Source organism: Heterocephalus glaber, unplaced genomic scaffold (assembly GCF_053883595.1).
Source record: "Heterocephalus glaber isolate CG9 unplaced genomic scaffold, H.glaber_assembly_v1.0 deba00001608, whole genome shotgun sequence".
Classification (NCBI taxonomy): domain Eukaryota; kingdom Metazoa; phylum Chordata; class Mammalia; order Rodentia; family Bathyergidae; genus Heterocephalus; species Heterocephalus glaber.
In genome coordinates, this window is record NW_028258379.1 from 5,674,946 (window position 1) to 5,693,705 (window position 18,760).

The 18,760-nt window shown below is 55.3% G+C and overlaps 2 protein-coding genes across 7 annotated transcripts in view; one reads left to right on the top strand and one right to left on the bottom strand.

The window, feature by feature from the left end:
- Positions 1 to 9,949, top strand: part of Plekhg3 (pleckstrin homology and RhoGEF domain containing G3) — a 47,663-nt gene extending 37,714 nt beyond the window's left edge. For 2 of the 5 annotated variants that reach the window (XM_087195277.1, XM_087195273.1), the window contains exons 12-18: positions 176 to 274; positions 2,785 to 2,823; positions 3,132 to 3,166; positions 3,556 to 4,011; positions 4,490 to 4,600; positions 6,672 to 8,088; positions 8,625 to 9,949. In XM_087195277.1, coding sequence (XP_087051403.1) covers positions 176 to 274; positions 2,785 to 2,823; positions 3,132 to 3,166; positions 3,556 to 4,011; positions 4,490 to 4,600; positions 6,672 to 8,088; positions 8,625 to 9,340 — 2,873 coding nt within the window. In that variant the 3' untranslated portion in view covers positions 9,341 to 9,949. The remainder of the gene's footprint in view (positions 1 to 175; positions 275 to 2,784; positions 2,824 to 3,131; positions 3,167 to 3,555; positions 4,012 to 4,489; positions 4,601 to 6,671; positions 8,089 to 8,624) is intronic. The other 3 variants (XM_087195276.1, XM_087195275.1, XM_021247704.2) reach the window with 3 other exon arrangements.
- Positions 9,950 to 11,944: 1,995 nt separating this feature from the next.
- The window catches only part of Sptb (spectrin beta, erythrocytic), a 120,365-nt gene continuing 113,549 nt past the window's right edge, over positions 11,945 to 18,760 (bottom strand). For both annotated transcript variants that reach the window (XM_087195271.1, XM_087195272.1), the window contains exons 33-36: positions 17,367 to 17,629; positions 15,140 to 15,313; positions 14,843 to 14,885; positions 11,945 to 14,764 (exon numbers count right to left, since the gene is read on the bottom strand). In XM_087195271.1, coding sequence (XP_087051397.1) covers positions 14,597 to 14,764; positions 14,843 to 14,885; positions 15,140 to 15,313; positions 17,367 to 17,629 — 648 coding nt within the window. In that variant the 3' untranslated portion in view covers positions 11,945 to 14,596. The remainder of the gene's footprint in view (positions 14,765 to 14,842; positions 14,886 to 15,139; positions 15,314 to 17,366; positions 17,630 to 18,760) is intronic.

An 18,760-nucleotide genomic window follows, 5' to 3' on the forward strand; every position in this document is an offset into this window, starting at 1 on the left:
CAGGTTTCGAAGTGCCTGGAGCCCCCACGTGGGAGGAGGCGGAAGATGATGGGAGCTCTGGAGGCACCCGCCCCTGGAGCTGGGGTGGGCAGCAGAGGGCTGGCTGGGTATGGACAGGGGCTAGGCCAAGGCCCCTGGGGAACCAGAAGCCTGATCAGCTCTCTCCTGGGTGCAGATCCCAGTCGGTATCGGCGAAGCCCAGAGAGGCTGAAGAAAGCGTGGTCATCCCAGGACGAAGTGTCTGCTCACGCACGCCAGGGGCGCCGGCAGTCTGGTAAGAGAACCCCAGATCGGGCAGGGGCCACGGGACATCACCTGGGGTTGCTGTTTTCACCTCTCTAGTAAGCCCAGGGAAGTGGGGGAGGGCCAGTGGATGCCCGCAGCGCCCTCTCTGTGCTTCCTTGTCCACCAGCGTGGGCAGCCTGCCTCTCTGAGGCCCTGGGAGCGCTTGTTTATTTAGGCCTTGGCATCTCATCTTGGCTCCCCCTCCGCCTGAGCCTCCCTTCTTTGCCACTCAGAATACGTACCAATTTGGCCAGGAAAAACACTCAGACATCATGGATGGCCCCCAGCCCTGTTCTGGACCAACAGAGCAGAAGCAGGACATGAGGAAAATGAGTTAGACCAAGCGGCACCAGATCCAGACAGGAAATATTTACTTTCGGTCTCAGGAAGAAGTTCCATTTTCCTCTCCTGGGTTTTCTTCCATTTCTGGACTTGCTAATGTGTTCTTGGATTTATTGGAATGAATCGTCCATTTAGAAAGAGAAAACCTTACCTTTATTTTATTCTTGGTTCTGCCATGATGAGTGTGTATATTTTCTACATCTGATTTTACTCTGCCATTCTGTCCAAGGCTCAGGGACAGATCTGGGTTAAGGCAGGAGCAGGTGGGGCGGTGTGAGAACCATCATCTTGCCATCTCCTGGAGAGAAAGATTTTAGAAGGACTGGTCACAGTGTCTTGGCTTGGACCCACAAGTGCCTTGGGTTTTGATGGGCCATGTCCCTTAGGGCCCTTGAACACCGTATGGGCTGACATATGGGCTTCGGCCTTCAAAAAGGTGGAGCCAGGTGATCTCTAGATAGCTTTTATGTTTTTGTGTTCTTTGGTATTACTCTAGATGGATCTTGAACCCTGGTCAAACTTGTCATGGTTACAGAAGTTTTGTGGTTAAAAGCCCCACATTGAAGCTGGGCATGGTGGTGTACTTCTGTGATCACAGCACTCAGGAGGCTGAGGCAGGAGGAGTGCCACACATTCGAGGCCAGCCTGGGCTACATAGTGAGTTTAAGGCCAGCTTGAACTACATAGTGAGACCCTGTCTCACCCCCCCCCAAAAAAAAAGCCCAAACTGGGGGTGTTGTTTCATCGACCTGTGGCTCCCTTTCTTTCTCTTTCCTTTCCCTCTACCATTCACCCTTAACTTCCCATTGCTTAGCATTGGAAGCTTTTGGCACGTGGAAGTGCTCAAGTGATGATGGTGGTGGTGGTAACAGTTACACTGCCAGGATACCAGCACCAGAAATCTATGTCCATCATGCAGCTGTCCTCTAACACTGAGCAGTGGTCAGCTCCTCTGAGTCCAGCATGCCTGCCTGCAGTGTCCCTTCTTCTTCCTCGTATGTGTTAGAAATCAGTTGATGAAATGGGAAGCGGTTGTAGAAGCAGAAGTGGGGTCAGGGAGAGAGAGGCTTGGGCCCCATGCAAGGGTAGAGTGCCTGGGCTTAGCCATTTACTCTGCCGGCCCAAGATCTTTTCTGCTGCTTCTTCCAGAGAATTGCACTGGGCAGACAAGAACACTATAGGATGCCTCGGGCCTGTTGTTCCATCTTAAATTAGTTGTGACTTATTAAATATCCTTAATTACATGTTTTAAAATGAAAGAATAGAACATTTTATTTTCTACTTTAGAAACAATTAGATATTTGCTTATATTGATGCAGAGAGGATGTGTGTGTGTTGTGTGTGTGTGTCTGTGTGTCGCAGGAGAAAAGGCGCTCTTCAGCCTGCTGCCCTGCCAAGGATCAGCTCAGACAAGGACCTCCCTCTGCCTCCCCGTTCATAGACAATTGTGACTGGCCCTGAGCCTCGCACTCCAGGCTAGTCAGACTGCAGCAGGGACAGGCTAAGGGCGCTAGAGAGAGGGCTCTTGACATAAGGTCCTCTTATCTGTGCCTTCCTGTCTCAGGTCTGTCCCCTAAAAGGCTGGGTACAGCCTAATGGATGTTTTGTGTCCTGTTCCCAGAGCCGGGTCATCCCCTGTCCAGTTGGGCAACACTCCCCAGCAGGCAGTGAGTCTTCACGATGCCAGGCCTTAAGGGTCGTAGGAAGTCGGGTGCGACCTGGTTTCCGGTTGGGGTGCTGTGAGGGGCTCGGGGGAGAGTGTAGCCAGTGCGCTGATGCGCTCCTCGAAGGGTAGGCAAAGGTGGAGGTGGAGACCCGGCTGGCTGCTCTGAAGGAGCAGCACAGAGCCCATCCCTTCCCGAGGCTCTGGAACCGGGGACGCTGTGGCAGATGTGCTAATGCAGGGACAGGGGCAGTGTGCTGTGGGCTTGGGCTCCGCAGTGGGATGAGAGTGGCCTAGGCCCTGGCTGCCTGCGGGAAGCTGTGAAGTAGCCCCTGACCCTGCCAGGGGCATCCCTGAGGCCCTAGGCTTGCTGGGGGCGAGCTGGGGTGGACCTTGAACTGGTGATGGGCCAGCGGTGCTGTGGGCTTGGGGCTCAGGCCAGGTGTCTCTGTCCCTGGCCCATGCTCACTCTGCCTGTGCTTGTTCCTCCTCAGAGCCGACCAGGCACCTGCTCAGGCAACTCAGCGACAAAGGTGAGCCTGTGAGGAGTGTGGATGGCCGTTCCCTGGGAGCTCTAGGGGGCCAGGGGATGAGCAAGTGAAAGCTTGGTGGCAGGGAGTGGGGAACAGGCCTCACCCCGCGTCTGCAGAGGGGCTGAGCTCACCCCGGCTCACATGGCCTGCCCCCTTCCCTTTCCTGGGGACAGCCTGGACCCCCTGAGCTGAAAGCCCGGGACTGGGAGGAGCAGCCCCCAGGAAGGGTTCGCAGGCCCCGCTACAGAGGCTTCTGCTTATTGGTCTCTTTCCCTCCCTTGCCCCTCGTCCATGTGCTGGGGACCCAGTGGTGGTGTCAGCAGCCAGAGCAGCAGGAATGAAGGTATGTGGGGTCGCGGAGGCCAAGGGGAGGGAGCCTGGCTGCACCAAGGATGGGGCAGCCACGCCTAGCCCCCGGCCCTCTGCGCTCCTTGTCTTTATTCACTCAACACAGAACTGTCCACACCTACACGTGCAGGCTGTGGCATGGGGTTGCAGAGATGACTAACACGTGGCCCTCACCATGGGACCCTTCTCCACACTCTGCCTGGTGTGGAACCCTGAGGGCCTGCCCAGGGTTCCTTTCTCATTTTCCCTCTCCCGGGCCTATGCTCCTGACCAGGACTCAGCCTTCCCACCACGAAATGCCCCACTCCTCACTAGACCCCCACGGGAGGCCCAGGCTGGGAGCCTAGGTGTGGCCTTCATGCACAGCCTCCCCTCCCTCCCTAGCTGCCTGCAGGAAGAGGGGAGCTTGCTCACCAGGTGGGTCACAAGGATGTCTTGTGCTCTGAACAGCATGCAGGCAGTGCTGGCGCCCTTCTGGACTTTGGGCGGCCACGCCAGACACGGGGCCTGCAGTCTGAGGCTGAGGGAGCTGCCAGAGAGGAGGAAGAAGAGGAAGAAGAGGAGGAGGTGGTGGAGGAAGAGGAGGAAGAGGAGGAGGAGGAGGAGGAGGAGGAGGAGGAGGAGGAACAGGCCTTCCCAGTCTCTCTGGAGGACCTGGAAAGGCATGAAAGCAGCGAGAAAGGGGCCATGCCAGAGCCCCTAGGCTCGGAGGAGGAGGAGGTGGTGGAAGAGAGTCTGGCAGTGGCGGAGCAGGTAGCTGACTTTGCCAGCTCCCTGCTGGCCGCCCTCCACTGCTGGCACTATCGGGCCAACGCTTTACTTTTCTCCCGGGGTGCTATGGTGAGGTGTTTCTTTGATCTTCCCTCCTCCTTGCATGTTCCCTGGCCTGTGCATGCCCATCCAAGAGTCCCCTCCTGCCCCCTCCCACCCTGCCTGCTCCTTCACTCCTGTCAGCACTTCTTAACCCCTCACTCTCTGTCATGCCCTGGTGAGCCCCTGGCATGTAGTCTCCCAGGACTGGGCACTAACTAGTACACCACCCCTGAGGAGGACAAGTGGGGCGGGGGCAGTGGACAAGGCAGAACCAGCAACAGTGGGGCTAGGAGGGAGCTCATCTGCTGGGCCGGAAGGAAGGGCTGGCTGGGCTTCTCACACTGTGAGGATTCCTGTAGCCCAGGCTGGCTGTTCAGCTTGCACTGGAATGGCTTGGGTCCAGGGCTGGCTCAGTGCAGACCTTGGGTGCGGGAGGTGCTACCCATGCAGAAAGGGGCAGCTCCTGATTGTCCTGGAGTTGACAGCTGCCCTCTCCTTGCTGCAGGGGAAGGGACGCCGGGAGTCTGAAGGCCCCAAGAGCTGCAGAACGCCCAGCAACAGATCAACCAGTGGTGAGAAGCACATGAGCTTCGAGTCTGTCTCCTCCCTGCCAGAGGTGAGTGGCTGGCAGGCAGGATGAAGTTAATGTGGGGCAGCTGGGGCCCAGTGTCCAGGTCTGTAGGCAGGTCTCACAGGCCTGGGTGTTCCACTGAGGACAGGGGTTTCCTACCACCAGGACTCTTGCCCCTTCAGGAAGCCTTTGCAGCCTAGGGGTGCGTAGTTTAGTGGGTAGATATCTCCTTTCCTTGAATTAAAAAGAGGAGTTCCTTCCTTGGGCCAGATGCAGGCCCATGCCAAGGGGCACAGCTAGTGGAAGTAAACCAGGTTTTATGCCCCTCAGCCAGGGTACCTTGGACAGGGCACAAGGCCCCATCTCTGCCAGCCGGCCGGACTTTTAAGTCATGCCTGCAGCCACCTGTCAGAGCAGAAGGGTGTCACTATCCATTGGACACCTCCTGCATGTCTAGTGTTTTATCTCTTTCTTCTGCTCCCTGCAACATCTCTAGAAGGAAAAAGAGGCTCTGAGAGGTTAAGTGGTGGCCCTGGCACTGAGGGCAGAGCTGAAATCAGTCCTGGGTCTCTGACTCAGAGGGCCCCTCTCCTCTTCCTGCTGCACCGTGCTATCTGTGGGATGCATGGAGTTGAATCTTTTGCTTTCCCTAAATTACAAGGAAAAGGCCAGACCCCAGGGTGGGTGTCCCAGGCAGGACAAGTCTGAGAATCTAGAGGACACTGAGTAGGAATATAGTGTGGTGTTCTAGTCTGTTGGCGCTGCTATAACTGAGATTGTGTGCTTAAATATTGCTCATAGTCCTGGAGGCTGAGAAGTCCCAAATGAAAGCACCAGCCATGCCTTTTTTAGAAGGCACTAATCCCATCTGTGAAGGTGAAGCCTTTGTGACTTAAATCACTTCCCCAAGGGCCCCTCTGCTTAATCCTATCAGTCTGGATATTAGGTTCTAACATGAATTTTGCGGGGGACACCATTCAGAGCATAGCAAGTGGCGTTGTCCCATAATACTGGAATGCAAGCCCATGTGTAATATACATTTTCTGGTGGCCATGTTTAAAAAAAATTAAAAAGAAACAGGTGAAATTAATTCTAGTAGTACATTTTATTTAATCTAATAGGTCCAAAATATTATTGTAGCATGTAATCAATATAAAACTTATTGACATTTTATCCCTCCTTTTATACAAAGTCTTTGAGATCTGATGTATATTCTACTTGCCTAGCAGGTCTGGTTTTGAACTGGCCACGTTTGAGTTGCTCAGAATGCCAGATGTGGCTGGTAGCTACTGTGTTGGACGGTGCAGGCCTAACTCGTGGTTCCGCACTGCAGATTTTGGACTAGAACTAATGTAATCAGGTCTGATTCCTCAGAATTTATAGAGGGTTCGTTCTTTTCCCTAAACACCTCTCTGGAAAACTGTGCCAGCCAGTTAATGGCTCAAATTACCTCTGAGGTGGTCAAGAGGAAATTCTCAAACATGCTCCCTTCCTTGCCATCTGTGGCGCCCACGGATGGAGAGGCTGGCTGGCCGGAGCTGGTTTTTCTGTCCTGACTTCTGATGGTGACAGCACATACTATGTTGCCCCTTGGATCCTGCTCCCACAAGGGCTCTGGTCCCTCGGGGAAGTTGTGATACCTTCTCAGGCAGCTAGGCCTGGGTTTGTGCCCCAGGACCCTGAATGGGCAGCCTCTAGGGCTTTCAGAAGCTGCCTTGCCATCTGGCAGGGGCATCCCGGTGCCATGGCCCTGGAGGTGCTTGTGAGAGCCATTCTCTGGGAACCGAGATAGCGCTAGGCCTGGTGTCCTGTGCTCCCACGTGCCGATGGTTCCTAGGCAGGCTGCCACCTAGAGGTACCACCATCCTTCTGTGTTCCTAGTGTTTTCCTAGGGTATGAGGTCATGGGCTCAGCACCCCAGCTGCAGGGTGACTAAAGGACATGAGCATTTCCTTCTCCCTCAGAACCTGTCGCCTTACTTTTGAGTCTCTTTTCTTGCTTGTCTTTGGTCCTAAACTGCAGGCCTTCTCTCTGGGCTGTGAGCCAGCTGTGCTTTCCTCATCCCCAGGTCTCATGAAGGAGGCTTTTACTCACATGAGCTCTCTCTGCTGTCTAGGCTGAAGCAGACCCTGGTCCTGGGGCCGAGCAGGAGGTCTTTGCTGTCATGGAAGGTCCTGACACCGAGGAGATGCCTTCAGACACAGAGCCACCTGAAGTCCCAGAAACAGGAGCTGACACTCACCAGGAGCTGCTGGGGATGGACCACCCACTGGACATGGTGGGCTTCATGGTGGCCGAGAGCACCGAGGACCTTAAGGCCCTGAGCAGTGAGGAGGAGGAAGAGATGGGGCCAGCCCAGGAGCCCGAAAGCCTCTTGCCACCCTCTGTGCTAGACCAGGCCAGTGTCATTGCTGAGCGGTTTGCCAGCAGCTTCTCTCGGCGCAGCAGTCTGACCATGGAGGATGGCAGTGGCAAGTCTAGTGGCTTTGGGACGCCACGGCTGGTCAGCCGGAGCAGCAGCGTGCTCAGTCTGGAGGGCAGTGAGAAGGGCCTGGCCCAGTGGGGCAGCACAGTGGACTTACTCAGCTCCCAGCCTGCCCTGGAAGTGGGCATCAGCACGGGGCTGGCCACAGAGAGTGGCTCTTGTGCCAACAGGACCAAGTCCGCAGATGTAGGCTGCCCAGTGGAGCCCAGCAGATCTTCCTGCAAGGACTCAGCACTCTCCACCCGAGATCGCCTGTTGCTGGATAAAATTAAGAGTTACTATGAGAACGCAGAGCATCACGATGCAGGCTTCAGTGTGCGGCGCCGGGAGAGTCTTTCCTATATCCCCAAAGGACTGGTGAGGAGCTCTGTTTCCAGGATCAACAGCCTTCCGGGGCCAGACGTGAAGCCGGCAGCTCCGGTGGGGTACAAGAGACAGGGGGGCTCCCGGGTGGCACCATGGACCTTGTTTGACCTCCCAGGATCCAGCCAGGCGGTCATAGAGGACCCAGCTCCTGTCACAGATGCTGAGTTCCGCCCGTCGTCGGAAATTGTGAAGATGTGGGAGAGAATGGAGTCTGCTGAGCGAAGCCCCCAGATGGGACTGGGCCAGGCTCAGGCCAACGGCTTTGACCTACAGGAGCCACTATTTATCCTGGAGGAGCATGAGCTCGGGGCCATTACCGAGGAGTCGGCTACCGCCTCTCCGGAAAGTGCCTCACCCACCGAGCTGCCCAGCCGGGCCCACTTGGCCCAGGAGCTGAAAGAGCTGGTGAAGGAGCTGAGCAGCGGGGACCAGGGGGAGCTGGTTACCCCACTGCACCCGCGCATCATGCAGCTGTCGCATGTGATGGACAGCCAGGTGAGCGAGCGTGTCAAGAACAAAGTCTACCAGCTGGCCCGCCAGTACAGCCTCCGGATCAAGAGCATCAAGGCAGTGCCTGCCAGGCCGCCACTGCAGTGGGAGAATGCAGCTCCAGATATGGACAGGAAGAGCTCCACTGTTCCCTGCCTGCAGGAGGAGGCGGCAGAGCTGTCCAGTGGCAAAGGTATGGGGGAACAGCGAGTCCAGAGGTGAAAAAGCCAGTTAGTAGCCAGTGCCACTGGGGGAGGTGACTTCCAAAGAGGTTGTGCCAAGAATAGGGGTATAGCTCAGCAGTAGAGCACTAGTTTAGAAAAAACAAACCGAAAAAATAAGGTCACACCAAAGAGGGGCAGAGCCCGTGTACCACAGGTGTAAGCCCTGGCAGCCAGTCTGGCACCCCGAGGCCAACCCTGTACTCCTTGGAGCCCTTCAGTGCCCTCCCCTAGCCTTCCCTCTGGAGCAGAGGGAACTGGGAAGACAGAAAGCCTCTCATCACTGCCTTTGATCCCTTGCCCCTTTCCCTCACTTCCTTTTCTTCCTTCTTCCCATCCCCCTTTGACAGAGGGACAGTAGGTGGTAAATTGGATTTCTCTTCCTTCACATGCAAAACCCTAGCCCCTAGCTTTCCCTGGAGCTTGAGGCTAAGGAGGTAGATGGAGGCCTCTGTCCCTGGCTGCGCCTCCTGCACAGTGATGCAGCTGGCCTCTTCTCTCCTCGCAGGCCAGAGGAAGCCTGTGCTGTCTCTCCTCAGCTATGAGCAGTTGGTGGCCCGGGAGCACAGCCCCCTCAAACCCCCCTCTGCTGGGGAGACATCGCCTCGACGCTTCTCCTTCAGCCCCTCTGCAGCCAGTGCAAAGACCACCTCGCCAGGAGCCCGGCTCAGCCCCTTTGACACCGAGACCTTCCACTGGCCTGATGTCCGAGAGCTGTGCTCCAAGTACGCCCATGACCTGGCTGCTCAGACCGAGGGTAGCCGGCCTCGTGCCCCACCAGTCAACCGGAGTCGCTCAGTGCCTGAGAACATGATGGAGCCTCCCGTGTCGGGCAGGGTGGGCCGCTGCTGCAGCCTGAGCACCAAGAGCAGCCAGGGAGGTGGAGAGGCTGCCCAGCCCCCGTCTCCTGGGTCGCCGACCCAAAGTGGACTGAATGGAGGCGAAGCCCTATTTGTCACTGCAGACCTCACCCTGGACAGTAACCAGCGGGTGATTGTCCTTGAGAAGAGGCCACTTCCCAGCCCCACTGTGGGGCCCGAGGAGGAGGGTGGCACGCAGGGACCAGGTTCACCAGAGGCCATGGAGGGACAGGGCCAAGATTCCCAGGAGTCTTCAGAGCACTGGCTGAAGGAAAGAGGTCCCAGGGACTCAGAAGGCCCAAGCAAGCAGGGCCGAGTGAGAAACCTGAGAGAAAAATTCCAGGCTTTGAACTCTGTGGGTTGACTGGCTCCTGTGGGGGAGGAGCCATGTTGGGATGGAGAAGACACCCCCACCCCCCGCCCCCCCTGTCCACAAAAACTGGTCCCTCCCCTGCCCTGGAAGAGAGCTCTAGAGTGAGCATGTGGCCTCCCCTGTGCCTGGTGCCCCCTGGGGCTTGTGACAACTTTTCTCAGGCCCAGATGAGCCATCCCCCCACCCCCCAAAGCTGCCGTGGCCATCTCCCTTGTACATAGTTCTCTGGTAAGAAACCAGGTATTTAAGTTCACCTTGGCCAGGGAGAGGAAGCACTGCTCAGGCCTCCACCTTTGGCTGCTCACTGCCAGGCGGAGGACCTGGGGGAGAGCCAGGAAGCAGCCTGGGCAGGCTTTGCTCTTTGTGCCTTTTCTTAGGACTCAGGCAGAAATGAGGCCAATAATTTATTACTTTCCATCCTGTGGTGTGTGTGTGTGTGTGAGTGATTGTGTGTCCTCCTGTTGTTTATCCCCTCCTGTGAAGAATGGAATGGACTTAGTGCAGGTACTTTGGAGGGTTGTTGCTGACCCTGCTGTTGTCGCTCATGTACACACATTTCATTATTTGCCAATGGTGCAATAACCACTGCTGACCAACTGACCTGTGTGTGGCCTCCTTACTGGGCGGGGGGGGGTGTCACTCGAGGGCTAGGGGTGTCTTGGGAAGTAAGGTGTTCTACACTCATTCGTCATCCGGGCTCAGGAAACAGAAGTCTGCAGGGTGCCAGCTTGGACAGTTTAGGAAGACCCTGTCTCAAAATAAAAGATAAAAAGGCTGGGCATGTATAGGGTGTGATCGTAGAATACTGTGATGTTAAAAGACATTTAAAAAATTTATTACAGTAAAAGACACATTGTTGTTAATCCTCCGATACTCCACCTCCCTTCAAGCTCACCTCATCCTTCTTGCCACTTTCTGAAGCAGTTCTGGAAATCCTCCTTCATGAGCATCTTAGTCCTACTGCTGGGTTGCCTCGATGTCCTGAATCAATTCAAAGTCTATACCTTTAATGGTCATTTTGACTTTGGGGAAGCCAGAAGTTGCACAGTGTGCCAGAACCAGTGCATAAGGTGGATGAAGACACACTGTGATGTTTTTATGAGCCACTTTCCCACTGGATGGCACTTGGCCAAGCATTCACTGTATCTTTTTTTTTTTTTTTTTTTTGGTACCAGGGATAGAACTCAGGTCTTTGCGCTTGCGGGGCAGGCAGTGGAACCACTGAGCTAAATCCCCGGCCCTCATTCACTGTACTTTTGATCACACATTGTAAAGACACTCATGAAAGAGGACTTCTAGAACTGCTTCAGAAAGTGGCAAGGATGATGGGGTGTGTATTTGAAGCAAAGGGCAGCCTTTTGAGAGGGATAAATAGTAATGTGACTTTTATTGTAATTTTCAAAAATTAAACATTCATTGTATATTTGGATTACCCCTTATAGCACCCCTGGGGTTCAATCCTCAGTACTATGAGGGAGAAAATGCCAGCAATGCCTCTCTCTCTCTCATTGGATTTTCTGCTTTCTCCATGGAAAATCAGCCTCATTTTGCCCCATTTGTTCCTGTTGCCAGGAAGGGAGGGGCTGCAGGGCCCAGCTGGTAGAGTGCTCTGAAAAGTCTTCCAGCAGGTCTGCAGGGATGGGGCCTCTGTCTTCTGACCTAGGAGGATGTCTGAACATGTCCACTGAGCCTCACAAAGTCAAGGGGAGATTGGAGGTGAGTGGCAGTCCCTTGTGCAGCAGGAGCGTGGCAGAGCTAGCCCATGTTCTACCAGCTGCCCTGCTTTTTTGAGACAAGGTCTCCCTCTGTGGTTTAGGCTGGCTTTGAACTCACCATATACCTCAGGCTAGCCTAAAACTCAAGATCCTCCTGCCTCAGCCTCCCAAGTGCTGGAATTACAGGCAGGCACTATCATGCCCAGCTTTGTCCTGTGTCTTCTGTGGTCACTTCCACAGGCACTGAGAACACCCCAGCTCCTACCAAGGCCAGTCCCGGGATGCAGTGCTGGGTACCACAAGTGCAGTGGACAGGTGACCCAAATTCGTGTCCCAGCCTCGCCACCAGTCAGCTGAGTCCCTGCAGTTCTTGCCCTTTCCTCGTTCATAGAGGAGCGTTTGCTTCTCAACCCCCATCACTCTTCAGGGGTGGGGCTAGGGAGTTGTAGCTGACCAGCCCTCTCCCTGTGCCATCCCACAGCCATCTGATATGTCTGGGGACCGTGGGACAGGGCAGCATTTTCACTGGCTGCCCCTTAGAGTCATCCGGGAACCTTTTGAAGACAGGCAGTGCCGATGATTTATCCTCCCAGGCCACATGAAACTGCCCCTCTTCAGATGTGTCCCCAGGCACAGACTGAGGGCTGGGGTCTCAGTCCGGAGCGCCCTGGAAGGGCCTGGACTGATCTTGTTTGGCAGTGATTTTGCCCCGCCATGGGCCTTCAGGTTGACGGAATGCAAAGCAGATGATCATGTCTCGGGGCTCAGGTGGGGGTCGGCTGGGAACAAGCCAGCCTGGCTGACCCTCAGTCTGATGGTGCCAGGCCTCCGAGACCCTGTTTAAAGGGAAAGAAGCCTACTCAAATAAGAAACACAAAAGTAGAGCATTATTGATTTATTAGAAAAACTAGTAAATGAGTGTCCTCTGGTTGGTGGAAGCACATTTGAGCAGGTGGAGGACAAGGCCCAGCCGGCCCCAGGGCCAGCCCAGATGAACATGGTCTGTGCAACAGGATTGCATTCCTTGGTGGTCACTTCTTTTGTGTGCTCCCTGAGCTTGCTTGACCAAGGGACCAAGCTATGTGGCCTGCTGGCCGCATCCTCCTCTGAATCTCTGCCTCCTCCCACTGACAGAGGAAGGGGACCCAGGATCAGCCGAGAGGACCTGGCTGCGCTCATAGACTGGAGTGGAGCAGAGGGGCAGCTGAGCCCAATGCAGGCCTCCTGTTTGTTACTACTAGTGGAGGTAGGTGGGGCTGGGAGCCCCAGGTGCCTCCAGTTCTGCCCTCAGCCAGAGTCAGACAAAGGGAAGGAGAGAGGGGAGCAGGACTGCCCGACCACGCCTGGAAGAGCTTCCTCTAGACTGCTCCCAGGAGGAAGCCAGTTGTGCTGGTGTGGACTGGAGCTGTGCCAACCTAGTTTAGGAATACTGTAAGGAAAAGACTGCAAAGTAGAAAATGTAGGGGTGGGGAGGAAGGAAGGAAGGAGGGAAGGAAGGAAGGAAGGAGGGAGGGAGGGAGGGAGGGAGGGAAGGAAGGAAGAGATACCGTGCCAGGGCACCAGGAGAGCCTAGCCCTAGAGTGGCACAGGGTCTCCTGAAGGTGGGCGCCTGCAGTGTCAGTCCAGTTGGTTGAGTGTCTTGGGGCCTGGGTGACGTGGGTGGATGCGTGGGGCGCTCGGCGGGAGATGATGGGTCACATGCAGCTGGCTGCCCTTGCCCAATCTGGGGGACTTGGGGTGGTGAAATCCTAGCTCTTCCATTGGAGCCCAATTTCTAGGCTCTGTGGAGTCACCTGCTGGAAGTGCCTCACTTTAGGTGCTACTGGGCCCCGTGGAGGGGAGAGGGTGGGCCCTCGTAACTTGGCTCCCTAAAGACTGGCCCAAGGGAACAGCCGAGAGCTGCTTGGGACCTTCCACCCTTCAGCAAGCAGCCTGCGGTCTGCCCTAGAGGTGGACATGCTCTTGAATGCACAGGTGAGTGCAGTCACCTACCTGCCTTTTGTCTTGGTTTCCCTGGCTGGAGAAAGGCTGGTGAATGATACAAACTGGGTTCCCTGTAGAAGGAGAGGGCTACAGGGTCCTAGAGTCAAGGCCAAATGAAGACCCTGGTATGGAGGTAAAACACCTGATCTGGGGATGTCAGGCCCGACTAGCCACCTTCCCTCCTGTGCTTCCTGTTGCTGGAGCTGGTGTCACTTGACAGTGGTTAGGGATCCTGGGAGGCCTATAACTCCGGGTGCCTCCCCCTGTGGCTTCTTGAGCCTCACCAGATTCGTCTCCACACAGCCAAGACTCCTTCCCATGGGGAAGGCCACAGAAATAGTGGCTGTGGGCCCTAGGGACCCTATGGCCTCCCTCAGAGAACACACCTGCTGCCCCCAACATGGCCCCTCTTGGCTATGGCCCAGTGAAGATCACTGAAGCTATATTGCTTTCAGAGTACAGTGGTGGGGAAAGTCCTCATGGACCCCTGGTCAGCACTAAGGGGCCCAGTGGCCCGCCTTTCCAGAAGCTTGGGTACATCTCTCCCTGGGGACAGACTGAAGCATCCCTTTTGGTTCTCGAGGGTGGTAGATGTTTGGTGACCTCTGTATGTGACCCCCAGGACCCAGGCCAGGCCTTCAGGAGCTGATCAAGAAGGGTTACACCCTCGTGGCTCTGGCCCCAGCATCAATCCCAGCTGTCCAGGGGTAGATGTGTCATGATGGCGATACCTAGGTGTGGCTGCATGTGTCACGCCAGGTGGTAACTCTGCTCTCTGCCCAGTTAGTACCCCTAGGTGGGAGCGGCTGCAGACAGGCAGGACACAGCAGGCATTGGCTCTGGGATGCTTTACTCCAGCGCTGGGGTACCCATGTTGCATCAGGGGCCTACACTGCTCCTGGGGGCCCTGCATCTGCTGACTACGGCTGGTTTGGTTGCTACTGGGCATGGCCGGAGAGCTCAGCACAGGGGCAGAGCCTTCAGCATTGTCAGGACCTGTCTGTCCCTCCTTCCCTCTGAGCCCTGAGTCCCATGCTCCAACCAGGGCTTTTGGAGGAATGGTGTGAGAGCTGCTGGTCCTTCCTCCTTACACCAGGCTGGGGCAGCAGGAGGCTACTCTGCCAGGACCCACTAAGCAGGGATGGGGGCTCTGCCCTCCTGGTGAGGAGAGAGGCAGCGGGGGAGTGCAGGCCTGAGGAGGGAGGCCTGTTCCCTCAGTCTCTAACAGCACCTTGCCCTTAGGGGATGGGTCAGCTGGCCCAAGTCCCTCTTCCCTTACCCTTTCCTTGGCTGTGGCCAGGTGGGCGGTAACCCCCAGCAAGGCTTGCTGTGGGAGTGGGCAGCTCTAGGGGCCCATAGCCTGCTCCAGCTTTTGGGGGGCAAGGAGAGCCTGCCAGCTGGGGCGGGGTCGGGGCGAGGGCGAGCGTGCTGGCGGCAGCGTGTAGGGCAGCAGGGCCCCGAGGGTGGTGAGCAGGGCAGGTGTAGGCGGGAGGAGGACGGGGGAGCGGCCCTGGTCCCTGCGTGCCCCCACCCGCAGGGCCGCCCACTGCTACTTCTTTTTGGGGAAGAAGCTGAATCTCTTTTCCTTGTCCTTCTTGCTGAGGCTGATGTCGGGCCCGGCGAGGGAGGGCAGGGGCAGGCTCTGCGCCTTGGTGCGGATGCTCTGGGACTCGGTGATGGCTGTGCTCATGCTCTGCAGCCAGGACAGCATCTCCTCCTGTGGGGCTGCAGAGTCAGCACCACCCCGGGCGGGGTCTCCACCTGCCCCTGTGTCGGGCTGGGCCCCTGCACTTACCTCGTCCTTGCCGTGGAAGAGCCACTGACTGCCATTGCTCAGCCTAGGAGGACAAAGGGTTTCCGGTCATGGGACCTTTACCTGGCAGAGGGCGGGCTGGGACCCAGTTGTCCCAAGCCTGATACCCAGGCCCCTTGAGCCAGCACAGCACTTTCTGAGACATCAGAGGCTGCAGGTTTGAAAGACCTGTGAGCAGCAGCTCGGCCGGGAACTGGTCCCCTTGCGTGGCCTGCCTGACCACGGTGCCAAGTGAGGCCCTCAGCCTGCGGCACCAAGGGCCAGGGCAGGAAGCCTCACCTCAGCTTGAAGACGTGCTTCTTCTTTTTGTAGCTGACAGCGACCTCGCAGATGGCATGTCGCAGGGCCAGGGGCTCCTCCCCGTGGTAGGGCACCCCCAGAGCCAGGTTCTTGGTGTCCTTGTAGAAGGTCAGCTCGCTGTTCCTGAGCACGCAGTAGAGGTTGTTCCAGGACCTGCGAGAGGGACACAGGCGGGTCCCGTGGTCCCGTCAAGGGCTCCCCAGTCAGTTCCTGCAGCTTTATTCCTGTTTGTTTTTATTGTTTCATTTTTGACCTCACAAAGAGTAACAGATTTTTGTTGTTTAAAGCTAGGTGTGGGCAGCTCATACCTCTAATCCTAGCACTCTGGGAGGCTGTAGTAGGAGGGTCATAAGTTTGAGCCCAGCCTGGGCAACTTAATGATTTAACAAGCCTCTGTCTCAACATGGAAAAATTTTAGAAGCCCTGGGTTCAATCCCCAGTACTGGAAAGAGGGGAGGGTGCAAAAATAATCTGCATGTAATTTCACTTTTTTCTCTGCACATAGCCAACGTCAGATTACACTGTATATTCAGTGCGTGTGTGTGCGTGTGTGTGTGTGCGCGCGCGCTTGCTGTCAAACCCAGGGCCTTGGGCATGCACACCCTATGCTCTACCATTGAGCTACACCGACAGTTCTGCATTATATATCTTGCTTTTTTTTTTTTGGTTTAAAAATTTTTTTTACAGTACTGGGGATTTAAACCCAGGGGGGTACTCTATCACTGAGATACATTTTATTTACTTTTATTTTGAGAGTCTAAGTTGCCAAGTTGTCCAGGCTGCCTTTGAACTTGAGATCATCCTGCCTCAGCCTTCCAAGTAACTGGGATTAGAGGCAAGTGCTACCAACTGAAATATAGTGTAGACTGCTTTCAAACTTACTACTATGAGTATTATTTTATATGAGACTCTTTCATGTCTCTAGTTGTGCTGTGGTGGCTGCCTCAATGTTCTGAATCAATTCAAAATGTTTAGCTTTCATGGTCATTTCAACTTTGGCGGGGAAGAAGTCACATGGTGCCGGGTCTGGTGAATAATGTGGGTGAGGACACTCCCTGATGTTTTTCCTAGCCTGCCTTCCCAGTGGATGACACTTTGAAGCAGCATTCAACTGTATTTTTGATCACACCTCATAAAGACACTTGCAAAAGAGGACTTCCTGAGCTGCTCCAACAAGTGGCAAGAATGATGGGATGGGAGTGTTTGAAGCAAGGGGGAGTGTTTTGAGAGGGATTAATGGTCTATGTACTGCCAAAGTGAGCACTGAGGGAGATTAATGGTAATGTATCTTTTGCTGTAATACATTTTTAATTTTTTTTTTTTTTTTTTGAGACAGGGTCTCACTTTGTAGTTCAGGCTGGCCTTGAACTCACTACATAGCCCAGGCTGGCTTCAAACTTGTGGCAGTCCTCCTGCCTCAGCCTCCCAAGTCCTGGGATTACAGGTGTGCTCTACCACGCCGAGCACACTGTATATTTTGATCACTCCTGTATCTTCAAAAATTACTTAAAAATAGTTTTAAAGAAAATGGTTTCCCATCACACATACACACAATACCTTTATTGATGGACCTTATACCACTGGAAAATTTATACAATTTAAATAGCAATGCAATGAACATTCTTATTTATAAATATTTATCTGTAATTCTGCTCTTACCTTGAGATACATTTCTAGAAAAATAATTATAGAGTCTTAAGACAAACTGTAAACTTAAGTTTCTGAAGTATTTCTACATTCATGAGATATTTGATTCTCACTGCAGAACTGTGAACTGAGCTGAACAGGGTTTGGTTTTGATGATTATTGTGATTTTTGTTTTAATGATACGTGCCCAGTGTACTGTCTCAGTTCTTTGTAAAGAAACAGATTTGCACAAATCCAGTGCATCTAGGCCATGCCCCTACCCCAGTCTCCTCCCACTTTACAGCAGAGGATGCCAGGGGCCAGATCAGTGTAAGTGGGGCTTGGTTAAGCCCTGGCATAGCTGGGCCATCCTTTGTCCACCAAGGCCTACTCAGGGCCAGGCCTGTGAGTGTCAGTGTTCTCATTCTGCAAATGGGGAAACAGAGGTTGAGTATGTGTATGCAGTGCTGCCATGACAGAACTGAGACAAGCTTTTCCCGTCATGCCCAGCAGTCCCCAGGCTGGCCCTGGGGTGCCCCTGACCAATCTCACTGCACCTGGGCCTGCCCTCCCCACACACCTGTTGGACGCCTTCTTGTTGGGCCCCTCCAGGTCATGCTTTCGGCCCAGGTAGCCTTCCATCTGCACGCTGTGCCCGTGGTCCAGCTGGGCCGGCAGTGTTGTGGGCTCATCACCCTCACTCAGAGGTGTGTCCAGGACCTTAAAGAGGGGCTCTGTGGTGGGCCTGTCATCCCCACTGGACTTGTCCTGCTGCCTGTCCTCATGCTGCCCTGGCAGGGGTGGTGGCTGCAGGTCCGGAGGCCATGACGGCTCTTCTTCCCCCTAGTCAGGGGCACAGGGGAGGAGCACACACTTCTGGGGGCTCAAGCCTAGGGACAGCCTTTCTTGGCCAGGCCCCCACCTGAACCTGCTTCCCTCTGCCTTGCACCCTCTGGGGCTGCCCTGGCCTCTGTCGCTGCCCCTGGCTCCATCCCCGTCTCCTCCACCCATCTCTCCACTCTCACACAGCAACAAGGTTCACAGAGGGAGCCAGAGGGACCTGAGGGATTTCTTATGCAGGGCAGGTCCCAAGACTACTGGCAAAGCTCCGGACCCAGCTCCAGGCTCACCTGTGCTTCCCCAGATTTCCCAGATTGTGTGACCTGTGAGGCTCTGGCAAGGTTTCATTTAGAGAAGGGCTCTGCAGCTAAGACAAGTTTGCAAAGCACTTGTACTAGCACGTTGAATGGGAACTCTTCTGGTACCTTCAAAGTGTGACCAGAGACCTAAAGCTAAGGGCACCAGTCTCCTCCCCCACTTTATAAAGCGAGACTCCAGCTCCTCATGGGCCTTCATCAGGCCTAATGGGCTCCCCTTCCGCCATTCAGCGGGATTTATTATTGGGATAGAGAAGTGGTTCCTAGCCCTGGCTGCCTTTGACAGTCATGCAGTAGGGATTGAGAATCGCTGGCACCAGCCGTCACTGTCTTGGGGAAGTGCTTGGAATTTTCCTCCCTGTGAGCCTGGGGCGGGTACTCCCCAGCCCCTGCCCAGACCAAATGAGGGGGCTTTAAAGGAGCTGCCTAAATATGCACAACCACCCAGGAGAAGGGACGTGAGCTCCCAGTACCTGGCTGGACATTTCATGCAAAAGCCTCACTGGCCTGCCCTTGTGCCTGGTGCAGCAGAATAAAAACAGCGGGACAGATAGGGGTGCCAGGGGGCAGCCAGCAGCCGCCAGGCGGGGCAAGGATGGGTGGGTGTCCGAGGGGCCATGAGCACCAAGGCAGGTGGCCTGCTCCGGCCACGGCCCAGCACTGTCCTCAGCACCCTGCTGCTGGAGACCTCAGAGCACGAAGCGGGAAGTCTCCCAGCCACCTTGCCGGATGATGAAGGGCCACAGGTATGGACGGCCCAGGAGGATCAGAGCCACCCCAGGCAGTCAAGGGCCTCTGCTCTTTCCTCTGTTCCCTC